General features: G+C 42.2%; 1 protein-coding gene across 11 annotated transcripts in view; it reads left to right on the forward strand.

Annotated features, from left to right (window-relative positions):
* The window catches only part of PPFIBP2 (PPFIA binding protein 2), a 308,186-nt gene that overhangs the window by 250,697 nt on the left and 43,646 nt on the right, over positions 1-13,843 (forward strand). For 10 of the 11 annotated variants that reach the window (XM_068259523.1, XM_068259524.1, XM_068259525.1 and 7 more), the window contains 4 exons: positions 3,264-3,332; positions 3,429-3,489; positions 9,095-9,148; positions 12,896-13,040. In XM_068259523.1, the coding sequence (XP_068115624.1) occupies positions 3,264-3,332; positions 3,429-3,489; positions 9,095-9,148; positions 12,896-13,040 (329 nt within the window). The remainder of the gene's footprint in view (positions 1-3,263; positions 3,333-3,428; positions 3,490-9,094; positions 9,149-12,895; positions 13,041-13,843) is intronic. The other variant, XM_068259526.1, reaches the window with a different exon arrangement.

Raw genomic sequence — 13,843 nt, forward strand, 5'->3', positions numbered from 1 at the left:
TCAAGCTTATCTCCTGTCTTTAATAATGTTTCTGAGCTGTTTCTAGAGTTATCTCTATGGTGATAAGGCATGTAGTATTCACTAAACTATTTACCTCAGGCAGACCTAAACTTAACTCTTCTGTCTTTAAGTTAAGGAGAGATCTCTAACTTTAAATATTCAATCCTTAAAATAACTACAGAATTCTAAAGTTAAAGACAGGCCCTATATACTGCAGGTGAAAATAACTACAAAGAATGGCCTCAATTCACCAAGATCATGCTGGAGATAATAAGGCAAGAGAAAACTTACCAACACACATCCATCTTGCCTTATTAAGGTGTAGAGATACATTTTCACTTATCTCTTCATTCCCTAAGTTACCACCTCTGTAGTTATTTTCACATGCAGTTAACGTACAGTCACTCTGAGCAACCAATCAGAATTCCTAATTCCCTGGTCTGCTTTCAGGAGCCTGCTGCCTGGTAGCTGGGTATCGAGGCACTTTGCACTTCTGTACTGCTTTATATTACAGTCACTGCTGTGTTGTTCATTTGGCTTCACCTTATTAGTTTCTGCTGCTAAGTAACTGGACTAAGTAGCACATTCCTTTCTGGATCTGGAGTTAGTTACAAAAACGATGTGGCTGTGTGCTGCATAATGTGTCTCCTGACTAGTAAATACCAAACACACAAATCTGCTGTCAATTAGCATGCAGAATTCCATCCTTTCTCTGGGCTCATAACTGAGCTACACAACACTTGTCCTCTTTCCACTGAAATAGTGATAATGGTGCCAATCAGTATCTGGAAGAACCTTTATTTAGGAGGCAATATCTTGAACACTTAACAATGACTTTACTTTTGTACCTGGTCCCAGGCTGCCCCACTGGAGGTCCAGGACACTCCCCCTTTCCTAATACATACTTATCAGTATGTTTTTTTATACTTCTCAGTATGTAAGTAAACGTATGCTAACACAGGCAGAGCACACAAACTCCATGCGGAAGGTGTCCTGACCAGATGCTTAAAAAAGAATGACATGTTGGCTGATAAGCACACCTCTGCCACCCTTCCATTCTGCAGCATCTGTAAAGTCCAGCTAGTTGATTGGCTACAAGTTCTCACTCGGCCGATTAGTTAAACCAGCTGGAAGCCATAAAATGAAATTGCAATGGGTGTAGTGGCTGGGATGCCATATTTATACCCAGCTTAAAGTGGACCTGAACTCAGAACTCCCCTCTACTCTAAAAGATGAGCAACATCATAATAACCTTTAAAGAAGAACATTTATTTGTTACAGCTTACAGAACTCCTGCAATAAATCTGCAGTGAGCCTACTTTCTGCTTTCATAGAAGCAGACATAAGGTTAACTTCCTGTGTTTACATATTAGCTGTGTCTGCCGAGGACTGCTGAATTTCTGTGCTGACACAGCTGAGAGATCACATTACACTTGTAATTACTTGAAGATGAGGGGCAATTAGACAGGCTCTTCTCTCTAAACACAGGGTGCATTTCTCTCCATTTTCCATGTGTCCTGTGCAAGAGTTCAGTTCCACTTTAAACCAGCAGCAGGTTTTTGTTGAGTACATATGTATCATATACAGTAGAATCGGGAATCTCTGATTTAGTAAACAGGGACGGCGCTACGATAGAGGCAAAGGGGGCATTTGCCCCGGGGCCCGACCTCTGCTGAGGCCCCTGCAGCACCGACCCTGCTACATTTTGCCTGCTCCCCCGGGCCCTGAAAGTATAACAGCAGCCATAATTACATATTAGTCCCGGCAGGTGAGTGGACGGGAAGCGGCTGCACTCGGAGACAGGCTGTCTCCCTCCCACTCTGACCCGGCGTGTGTTTACACATAATGCACCGGGTCATAGAGTGGGAGGGAGACAGCGTGTCTCAGAGTGCAGCCGCTGCCCGTCTGCTCACCCACCAGGACTAATAGGTGATAATTGCTGTTATTATATTTGCAGGGCCCCGGGGAGCAGAGGGGCAATGGGGGGGAGGCGGGGCTCCAATGCTACGGTTTGCTGCAGGGCCCCTTAAACCGGCCCTGTTAGTAAACCTCTGGCTGTAGTGAACTCTGTTCCCAGGTCCCGACCATACAGTGTATGACCAATTCTGATATAGTAAACTTCTTATATAGTGAACTACTTGGCCAGATCCTTTTTTACTGTAAAGGAATTCTACTGTAATCCTAGTCACTTCCACCAATGCTGCTCACTGTGCAGGCTAGAGTTCTCCTTTAATTCAGAGTGGAGAATGGTGGAGTGGAGATCTGTCTGAAAACCATTTTAAATTGACTGGTGGTATGTTTTCATGAAGCAATGAATATATATGTCTATAGATGATCTTAAAGAGGATCTGTATTGTTAAAATCGCCCAAAAGTAAACATACCAGTGCGTTAGGGGACATCTCCTATTACCCTCTGTCACAATTTCGACGCTCCTCGCCGCATTAAAAGTGGTTAAAAACAGTTTTAAAAAGTTTGTTTATAAACAAAGAAAATGGCCACCAAAACAGGAAGTAGGTTGATGTACAGTATGTCCACACATAGAAAATACATCCATACACAAGCAGGCTGTATACAGCATTCCTTTTGAATCTCAAGAGATCATTTGTGTGTTTCTTTCCCCCATGCACTGAAGTTTCAGGCTGTTCTTTTCTTCCTGCAAACAGCTTTGCCCTTGTTTGTAATTCCTCAGTATGTGAAAGCCCAGCCAGCTCAGAGGACGATTTATCCAGCTTGTAAAAGATAAGAGAGAAGCTGCTCTAATCCTAAATAACACACAGGCAGTGTGCAGAGAGGGGCCTGGAATTGTGAGTTCATAGCAGAACCACAACACTGAAGAACTTGGCAGCCTTCCAGACTCAGGCTGACAAGTCTGACAGGGGAAAGATACATTGATTTATTACAGAGATAGTGATAGCAGAAAGTGCTGCAGTAAGCCAGAACACATTAGAAAAGCTTTTGGAACTTGTAGGATGATAAAAAACAGGATGCAATTTTTGTTACGGAGTCTCTTTAAAGAAGTAGCGGCAGATAGGCCAGGCATGCCAGCGTCCATGCAGTCTCAAAGATTCAGACATGACTAAAGTATTGAAGAAAGAGAGAGGTCTTTCGCATTGCATTTCCAACCATCAATATTGAACAGGTCACTACAAACCGTTACAGCGCTATACAGTATAGGAAAGATAACCTCACAGTTGTACACTCTTCGTTGACTGTCGTCTGAGAACAAGAAGCTAATACCGTAATATTTCCCTATAATTTGCAGGTTTAGTTCGCCAAGTTCCCCAGAGAGTTGTAGCTCACCTCAAGAGGACCTGGTAGAGCACAGACAACGGTGAGGGAATATTTGTGTTCCTCGATTCTCTGGCCGATCTGTGGAAACCTGCAATAAGTGTGATAAGATGTCTAAAGTTTCTGTTTTGTTGTGTAGAGGTCCGACCAGAAATCTGTCCACCAGCCTGGAAGATTTACAAAGTGGAACGGTAGAAAAGGTACAATAATACACTTTTAATAATTATATTGTTTATGAAAAAACTTTTGAAAAACAGAATTTACTATTTGTCCATGACGGGGCAGTGTCTTGTCGTAAAGGAAATGTGCATTTATTTATTTTTGTTTTATTTATTACGTTTAGTACAAAAAAAATGCCCAATGCACTCTAATTGTGCATGTAAGGCTAGGCATACATATATACCACAGTCCCCAATTATATACTACATCAGACCTCAGCAGAAATCCAGTGTAATCGCCACTCCGGCTGCTAGCTTTGTACCCCTCACAAGGACCGGATTTGTACTTTTTACCGCCCAAGGCCACTATCATCGGCTGCATCCTCACAAACGGCAAACCCCCCTAACACAAATGCACACTTTTATTGGTCCCTGTATTTAAAGATGCTTATTAACGATGCAATTTTACTGAACGATTAACCTTATGACTGTTGTATTGTTTGTCAATTGTTTTATCAATCAGTTTTGTGGATTGACTACATTTGAAATGATCAGAATGGTTGTACTTTTTATTCCATTTATGGGCCAAAACGATGTTTCTGATAGTTTCTGTATCACAATAATGGATAGGAAGGTTGATTGTTCGGTAAAATTGCATAGTTAATGGTCCCTTAAGACCTTGGTGGTGCTATTTTTAAATGACATAGCACACACATTTTGCCTCCAACCTCCTTGTCTCTCTCCTCTCCTGTGTTGCTGCAAGTCCAATTTAAAGTGAACCTCCAGACTAAAAATCGACTCAGCGGCACTTAAATGGCTTGGTGTTTCACAGAATCAGAATTTTGTTTCTCTTATATAAGCCTCCTTTTTAGCAGAAGAAACTGCCCGGGCATTTTTCCCCTGATGCTGTGCAAAGCATGATGGGATTTCTGATGTTGTTGTTCTCGTTCTGCTGTTTTGGTGCAATTTTTTTTTTTTACAATTTGAATTTGACATTTGAAGCCTAACGCATGCAGCTGGGAGGGGTTATCAGGACACAGGACAGTTGGAACTGTGTCTTATGCTCCCTGTCACCTCCTTTCAACCAAAAAGATGGCTGCCCCCATGACAAAGATGGCAGCCCCCGTGAATCACAAACATTTGCCTTTTCTTTTAAAACAGGGCGAGTAAGGCCTGGTGCACACCAGAGGAGTTTTTCTGAGCGTTTTGAGTTTTTAAATCTGCTGCTAATGTTATCCTCCCTTGGGAAGAGCTTTTGAAACCTCTAAAAGCTCTTCCCAATGTAATGCTATGGTTTTTTTTTACAAAACCTCATTGCTCCAGTGTGCACAGACACATAGGATAACATTAGCAGCAGATTTAAAAACTCAAAACGCTCAGAAAAACTCCTCTGGTGTGCACCAGGCCTAAGAGATTATATTACCTATCTATTCTAATTAACATAACTAATGTAACTTAATGACAGTATGTTTGTTTAGGCTGAAGTGCCCCTTTTCTTCTCAGTGTACAGATGTACTACTTGGCTCTCTGCTAAGCAGCCAGTTCTGTCATTGGAAGTGGGGAAGATGACCAGGTATCCTTCTGCAGCTCACAGCTCGAGGTGTCCTGCAGCTCACAGCTCGATCTACAATGTTTGGTCAACTGTTATCCAAGTATTTGGATCACTGAAGAATAGTGATGGTCATGTGTAGGAGAACTTATGGGGAAGCAGGTTATAAGTTTGTCAGGTGATAGATATGCAAGTCTCTGATTTGCTAGCCATGACCATGTGCTAAAGCAGGATGTGATCTTTGCAAATCTATCAGCTGATCAAACTAACCACATGCTTCTCCATGAGTTCTCCTAGACATGACTTTCACTACTGAATAAGAGCGATAGAATGAGGTTTTGTATTATATCCCTTTTGGTGCGCTCAGGCAATCCTGCTCATATGCAGCTCTGTGGTCCAATGAACATGGCTAAAAACAAACAAGAGCGCTCTGAGACCGGCAGAAAGTTGCAATCACACTGTCCTGTCCAGAACATGTCTCACCTGCAATGTAGTGGCTGTCGGTTAGGATAAGCTTGTGTCCCTCTTAAGCCACATCTACATGGTACAATTTTCCAATAGATGGATCTATTAGATAATTTCCAACTGGTCCAATCGGATTGCGTTAGATTTTTCTTTGATAAATACCCAAAATCTATTGCAAAATCTATCGCAAAATTGATCTGAAACAATTTGGACGTTTACATACGATGCAATTTCTTATTAGATCCATCTATCTGATGGAAAATTGTACCGTGTAGATGAGGCTTAAGATGGCAGCCGACGAACCAGAGCCCGGTCCCCAGCTGCCATCTAAGAGGGACACAAGGTGACTTAAGCTTTGTACCCACCTGCTGATTTTCCCGATGATTGGCGATTTTTACACAACGTCGCAAGGTGGGTACATGCACACAATTGCAAACGTCGCTTAGCGTCACGCGATGACAAAAGGCCGACAAGGCGGATCGGATCTTTAGAATCCCTGATGACATGGCACAAAGTACAGCGATCACTGGAAGTCTCGCTTGCACCGCCGTGTACGTCGCGTGACCTCGCGCTTAACGGGCCGACAGGAAGAGGTGTCGCTAGAATCAATCGTCAAGGGGATGTCACTGGACCCGTTGAGCGGTGAATACGCAGCTTTAGGCTGATCTTTACCGACAGCTACTACATTGCAGATGAGACGTGTCCTGGACAGGACAGTGTGATTGCAACTTTCTGCCAGTCTGAGGGCTCTTTTTCTTTGTTTTTAACGACTGAAGAAGAGGCTGCCAATATCAAGCAACTTGTCTCAGGAGATTGAGACAAGTGCCACTGTTCTTACATGCCTTATGGTGTGTACACACTTGAAAGATAAATGAAAGATCTTAGACCAATTTTATCCCCTTCCATGTAGTATGAGAGCCATACCTACACAGTCTATTCTATGGAGCTGAACTCCCCATCAGATAAAAATCTTTGCAAGATGCTGTACACATTTCAAAAGATCTGTATCTGCAAAAGATCCGTTCCTGCAAAAGATCAATTCCTGCAAAATGCATTCATAGTCTATGATATCTGCAGATCCTCATACACACCTTGTTTAACAGACCTTCATCTGCAGATCAGATCCACCAGGATGGATGTTCAGATCTGCAGATGATTGTCTGATCTGCAGATGAATGTCCATTAAACAAGGTGTGTATGAGGATCTGCGGATATCATAGACTATGAATGCATTTTGCAGGAACAGATCTTTTGCAGATACTGATCTGTTGCATGTGTACAGCATCTTTGTGTGCAGCATCCTGCAAAGATTTTTATCTGATGGGGAGTTCAGCTCAATAGAATAGACTGTGTAGGTATGGCTCTCATACTACATGGAAGAGGGTAAAATTGGTCTGTGATCTTTCATTTATCTTTTAAGTGTGTACACACCATTAAGGCTCATACACACATCAGACTATAGTCTTTGGAAAATGAAAGATCACAGACCAATCTTACCACCCTTCATGTAGTATGAGAGCCATACTCTACACAGTCTTTTCTATGGAGCTGAACTCCACATAAAAAAAAAATCTATGCAAGATGCTGCACACACAGATGCTGTACAGACACAAAAGATCAGTATCTGCAAACGATCTGTTCCTGCCAAAAATCCATTCCTGCAAATTGCAATGATCGTCTATGAGATCTGCAGATCATCATACACACATGATTTAACTGACATTCATCCGCAGATCTGAAAATCCATCCTGGTGGATCTGATCTGCAGATGAATGTCCGTTAAATCATGTGTGTATGATGATCTGCAGATCTCATATACTATCATTGCAATTTGCAGGAATGGATTTTTGGCAGGAACAGATCTTTTGCAGATACTGATCTTTTGTGTCTGTACAGCATCTGTGTGTGCAGCATCTTGCAAAGATTTTTTTCTGATGTGGAGTTCAGCTCCATAGAAAAGACTGTGTAGAGTATGGCTCTCATACTACATGAAGGGTGGTAAGATTGGTCTGTGATCTTTCATTTTCCAAAGACTATAGTCTGATGTGTGTATAAACCTTTAGGCTCTACATTCTGATCAGCTTAGTCGTTAGTCATTGATGATTCTGCAGAGTGTCATTCACAGCTGTAACGTTTGTCATTATTACTAGTATGTGTTCATCCGTGTGTACTGGGAAGCTGGGAGTTGCATTCATGTTTTTTATGTGACACTAGCAGCATGATACTATGTCTTCATTATTATTAATAATAATACATCTAATAGATATGTGGAACTATGGTAATCCTTTTACTCCCAACTTCAAGGACTCATACCTTTACATGATTCCCTTCTGGAACTGTTAAAGGCGCAGCACTTCTTAAAGATGAACTGTAGTGAAAATAACATAATAAATAAAATCACTTATTTTTTACAATGTTCATTTATAGATTTGATCAATGTTTTCCCATTGTAAAATCTTTCCTCTCCCTGATTTACATTCTGAAGTTTATCACTGATGGTGACCTCTTTAGTCCTGCCAGGTGATCTTTGTGGAATGTTCGTTGCTGACACGTCTTTGCACAGAGGGAGATATTGCATGCTTGGCAGTTGGAAAAAAGATGTTATTTCCCCCAATGTAAAGAGGTGCACAGACCGCAAACTGTCAGGACTATGGTCATGACATCACATTGTGGGAGGGGTTTCACCAAAATATCAGCCACACAGATGCCCCTGATGATCTATTCAAGAAAATGTAAAGATTTCCTTTGGGAAAGGGGGGGCATCAGCTACTAATCGGGATGAAGTTTAACCCTGAGTTAGAGTTCCTCTTTAACTGTCAGCTGGTTTAAATACAGAAGCTGATGTGAAAAATCATGTTTAGAAGCAAGTGTGTAAAGTTCCTCAGGACCACCAGAATAAGAAACAAAACATAACTTTCCAAATCGAATAATACACCCCATGCAGTCAGTCCTTTGATAGAGTAGGCTGTATCAAAATCTATTCATACGTCTGAACTTCAACTTCCAGAATTATTACGTTTGTACTAAAGTGAAGTTATTCCCTTAAGGGAACCTAAACTGAGAAGGATATGGATATTTCCTTTTAAAATAAATAATACCAGTTGCCTGACTCTCCTGCTGATCCTACATCTCTAATACTGTTAGCCACAGCCCCTCAACAAGCAGGCAGATCAGGTGCTCTGACTGAAGTCAGACTGGATTAGCTGCATGATTGTTTCAGGTGTGTGATTCAGCCACTACTGCAGCCAAAGAGACTAGCAGAACGGGCAAGCAACTGGTATTGTTTAAAAGGAAACATCCACATTTCTCTCAGTTAAGGTTCCCTTTAAACACTGTTAGTGCTGTGACTTTGGTACGTGTTGGTCTACTTCCCCTTTCGTTAGCTCCCCTGTAGTGTTACAGGAATCCGCCTTTTATTTCTGTGAAGTCCTTGCGGTTTTGAGGAGTGAAAGGGTTACACACCATTGATGTCACTGCATTTAGGCATGTAGATCTCAGTGATGTTCCAGAGCCATCACTGGTCACTGTGGTTTGTGTATAATCTAACCGTTCACATGTATGTCATTTGCACACTGTACTAACCGGTTGTTCTTGTTACCTTTTCATTCTACCTCCCTTGACACTGGCTACTAGCATGCTGATGGGGAAACCCCAGAACCTGTTGTAACACCTGTTGTAAATCCAGAGGTATATTAACATTATAAAACAATGTTATCTTTTTCATGAGACTTGGTATCCATTTCTGTGTTGGCCCGTTTTGATGTAACTCTTTATTTCTTTACTCATTCATCTGCTAGGGAGAAATAATTTCACCTGGCCATTTGTCCAACTTGCTAATATGCAGCTGAATTTTCTAATAAGTTCCAGAAATCAGAATAGACTGAAATTATGAGCTCAACAAGCTGTGGCTTGTAGTGAGAGGAATGTTCTACATCGCTGGTCAATCCACTTGTGTTAGTTAAAGGAAAACTGAAGAGACACTGAAAAAAAAGCTACTTACCTATGCTGAGTGAAGACTCTGGCTCCTATAGAGTCTTTCCACTCCTCTCTCTGTGCCCTTTGTCTTCCTCGGTCCCCCAGTTAAAGTCTGTGCTTTCGAGACTCCTTGGAAGGCTTCAGAAGCACTCCAGTCCCCTAGTGCTTCTGGATACAGGTACATTTGTATGGAGAATCCTCAAGCTCGGACTCCTGCATGTGCAGTATCTCCCCACTTGTCTTCAGAAGTGCACAGGGATGCAAGTACTTCTGAAGCTTCCAGGCTGTGGTCCAATAACTTCAACGGGAGGACAGCGGTGGACCGAAGGGATGGAGAGAGGACCAGGAAGGTTCTAAGGGATTCAGAGCCTTCCTTCTACCTAGGTCAGTATCTAACTTTTTTTTGCCACATTAGTATTGCTTTAAAGGACACCTAAAGTGAGAGTGGTATGGAGGGTGCCATATTTATTTCCTTTTAAACAATACAAGTCGCCTGGCAAGCCTGCTGATTTTTCTGGTCAGTGTCTCACACACCTGAAACAAGCATGCAGCTAATCCAGTTAGATTTCATTCAGAAACACCTGATTGGCATATGCTTGTTGAGGGTCTATGGCTAAAAGTATTAGAGGTAGAGGCTCTGCAGGACAGTCAGGCAATCTGCAATGTTTATACAGGAAATAAATGTCAGCCTCCATATCACTCTCAGTTCAGGTATGCTTTAAATCTAAAGGGGTGTACACACCTAACAAATGATGTTGCCCGTCGGGGATCAGGCAACATCACTGGGCCAGCCTGTACAGACGCGTGTCGGCTGTGTAACTGACAACGCATTCTGTTGCTATGCGGGAGGGCAGAGGGATGACGGCGCTGCATGACGTCACGCGGCAGGTGAGGAAGCGGCATCTTCAAAAAAAATTGGCAGTTGCTCGGCCAAATTTATCTGCAAGGTTTATCTGAACAACAATCAAAGAAGACGCACCATTTCTGTTCAGTAAATATCCTCAAAGAAGGTCCACACAACATAATTCAGGAACCATCCATCTGTTCCATTACAACAGGAACACCGTCTGACCGTTCAGCTATTGATGGTTTTGGGGCTATGCAGAAATGCATGGTTCCTGATTTACAGCTAGATCACACTGCAAGAGCTTTTTCTAAGCACTTGTGGTTTTAAAGTCTCTTGCTAATGTAATGCTGTGTGTGTTCTGACTTGAGCGATGTGATTTTATAAAAATCGCCTATAGCATTACTTGGACCAGCCTTTACAGTGGGCCCTTTTTTGAGAATATTTGTATAGTGTTGCACTGGTTCAGCACCTGTTCTCTGAAGGTGTGTGATCTTTGGAACGGACTGTTGACATCGTTTCTGTAAGGTCACGCTTCTATCTGATTGTGCACTTTAATGAACATGTTGGCAAGAATGTTATTTACACTTGTGTGCCATGTTAGAGATTGACTTGCCACCAGTCTGGTTTTGATCTCGGGCTAATTGCTTATATTTGCTGGACAGACCAAAGACCATTCAGATAACACTTTGGCTCTTTGACCCATGCATATTCTACAGTCTTAATGAAGAAAAGCCCTCTCGCGAAAATCTTAAAATTTAAAACATATATAAACACATACAAATGAGAAGTATGATTCTTCCAGACCAAAATGAGCCATAAATTACTTCTCTCCTATGTTGCTGTCACTTATAGTAAGTAGTAGAAATCTGACATTACCAACAGGTTTTGGGTTAGTCCATCTCTCCATAGGGGATTCTCAGCATGGCCTTTATACTTTATAATGACACTGCCTGAAAGATTTTTACAAAGATGCTGGCCAGCCTCCCTGCTCACTGTACACTTTTTTTTAGCAGTTGGACAGAGCAACTGCGATTCACTAAGTGCTATTTAAAATAAAGAAATTCCCGAGAATCCCCAATGAGGAAATGGGCTCAGTTTTGTCAGATTTCTACTACTTACTGTAAGTGACAGCAACATAAGAGAAAAGTAATGTATGGCTTAGTTTACTTCTTATCTGTATATGTTTACATACTGTGTATTTTAAAGTTTAAGATTTTTACGACCGTGGTCCTTTAAATTCCATAATCTTCATCAGTACTGATATTACGCATGAACTACAGCTGATTGGAGGGTACTAGGCGATAGGGAAATTCTTGGAAGAGACTGGGGTGTTCTCTACTTTTCCAGCATTAGGCCCTGTACACACTGCAGGGCTTGCGCTGCGTTTTTAAAATCCCATGCGATTTTTTTAATCTCAAAGCCTTCAGGTAGGTCGAAAAATCGCATTACACCAGTGTGTCCAGGTCTTCACGATTTTCATGATTTTTTTCAGAAGACCTTACGATTAAAAACGCATGCGATTTTAAAAGCGCAGTGTAAGCGCAGCAGTGTGTACAGGCCCTTAGACATAGAGGTTAGTACAAGAAGTCCAAAAGACCCCTTTAGCATTTCACTGAGTGCAATTGGAGTTTGATGCTGATGGATCTGATGATATTAGAATCTATTTAGCTTGGCCTTCTCATCCCTATATCTCGTTGTGACCATGCTGCATAAGTCAAAAGTCAAACAATGCTGGCTCCCCACCTGTATAGCACCACAGTCTTGTACACCCCAGTCAGTCAATGCAGATTCTGTAGGTACATCACCTCTGCTAAATTAATTCACAAACGTGAAATAATGGGGCCAGGAGGTCACAGGCTTTGCCAGTCTAACACTACATGTTTCAGACGGAGTGCTTCTTCAGGTGTACCTATCCCAGTCCATCAAGTGTACCCAAATCAGTCCACCAAACACCCAAGCACCCAACCCCTAAACAAGTAATACATAAATACTATTAGGGCTAGTTCAGACGGACGCTCGTGGAGCATTTATCGCCAGCGTTCGGGGCTTGGCGTTAAACGCTCCCATTCAAGTGAATGGGAGCTTTTGTACCAAGCTTTCACGCGCGTTTACACGAACGCGGCGTTCGGGTCCCGATTTTGCCTGGCGTTCAAGGAGCCCCTGGAAGCTACATGTAGCTTCCAGGGGCGGTTAACCGCGACGGGTAATGTCCCCCTAGGGGAAGAAAAAACGCGAACGCAACGCGAACGCTGCTGAAAGTCCGAACGCATCGCCTCCGCGACGCCAACAAACGCGACACCTTCCGAACGTCCGTCTGAACATGTCCTTAACCATGTGCCACCAGCAAAATAAATGCTAGGAAACTGCACTCCTTTTTATATCATTAAAATGAGGAAAACTACCAATAAGCGTGTAACACTTGAGACTTGTTGAACTTGGTGAAACGACTGGGCTGACTCCATTTTTAGTTTGTGGATAAGCCAAAAGTCTTGATGGCATTTCTGCCCAGTCCCAGTTTTTCTGGCATTCATGTCATTTCCAGTGCTTAAAGTGGAAATCTAAGATGGTGAATACAGCCGCCATATTAATTTCTTTTTATTTGTGGATGTCAGAATAAAGCAGATCCCAGGTACCAGACCTTGCCAGGCAAACTCTCTCTTCACGCCACTCCAAATGGGTCACATGACAGCTACAGAAAACCTGCATCCCAGAATGCTTTGCACATCAACAGTGAATCAAACGGAATTCAAAGTTTACGTAAGTAGTACTTCATGGAATAGAAACTGCATCACCTAGTCACAGGTTTTCATCAAAACTTGTGTGTGCTTATTTGTGTGTACTGTAAACGGTTGTGTGTGTGTGTATATGTATATGTATATGTATATATATATATATATATATATATATATATATATATATATATATATATATATATATATATATGAGTGTGTGTACAGTGCAGTATTTGAAATAATGGGTCAGGCAGTGATATACCGTAATCAGTTATTGGCTCCATTACTAGAACTGAGTTAAAAGGACTTTAGTGACGGTTTCCGCCATCTTAACGGAGGTCTGTGCTGAGCGCCACCCAAGCAGAACAAGTTTTGGGCCAGACACAGCTACCATTATGGTTAAAGAATCGCATGTAGTAGCTCCAAGTGGTAGTGATATTTTTTACTTGTTTTGGCTGTCAGGTGGCGGAGCTGGTATCCATCCACTAGAAGTACAGAATTACCCTATGTGGTGTTCCCCAAACCTGAGGGACAGAAGCACCTTAGATTTATAGATGTTCAACCCAACAGGTCTCTAAGTACTGCCAGCATTACCCCCATGCGTGCTTAACAACCCCATCCCAACCCATTTCCTTACCTCTCATACTCAAACAAATCCAAAGAAGCTTGAGTCTGATCTCCGTATGGTTCTCACTCAGTCTTAGGTCTTTGCACTCCCTGGCTCAGGTCCTGGCTATGCCCTTGTTCATAGTTCATACAGAATACACACGGTCAGTGACGCTCCTTCTGGCAGCACATTACACAGTATAATCAACTGACATTTTTTCC

The sequence above is a fragment of the Hyperolius riggenbachi genome, chromosome 11, assembly GCF_040937935.1.
Source record: "Hyperolius riggenbachi isolate aHypRig1 chromosome 11, aHypRig1.pri, whole genome shotgun sequence".
NCBI lineage: Eukaryota > Metazoa > Chordata > Amphibia > Anura > Hyperoliidae > Hyperolius > Hyperolius riggenbachi.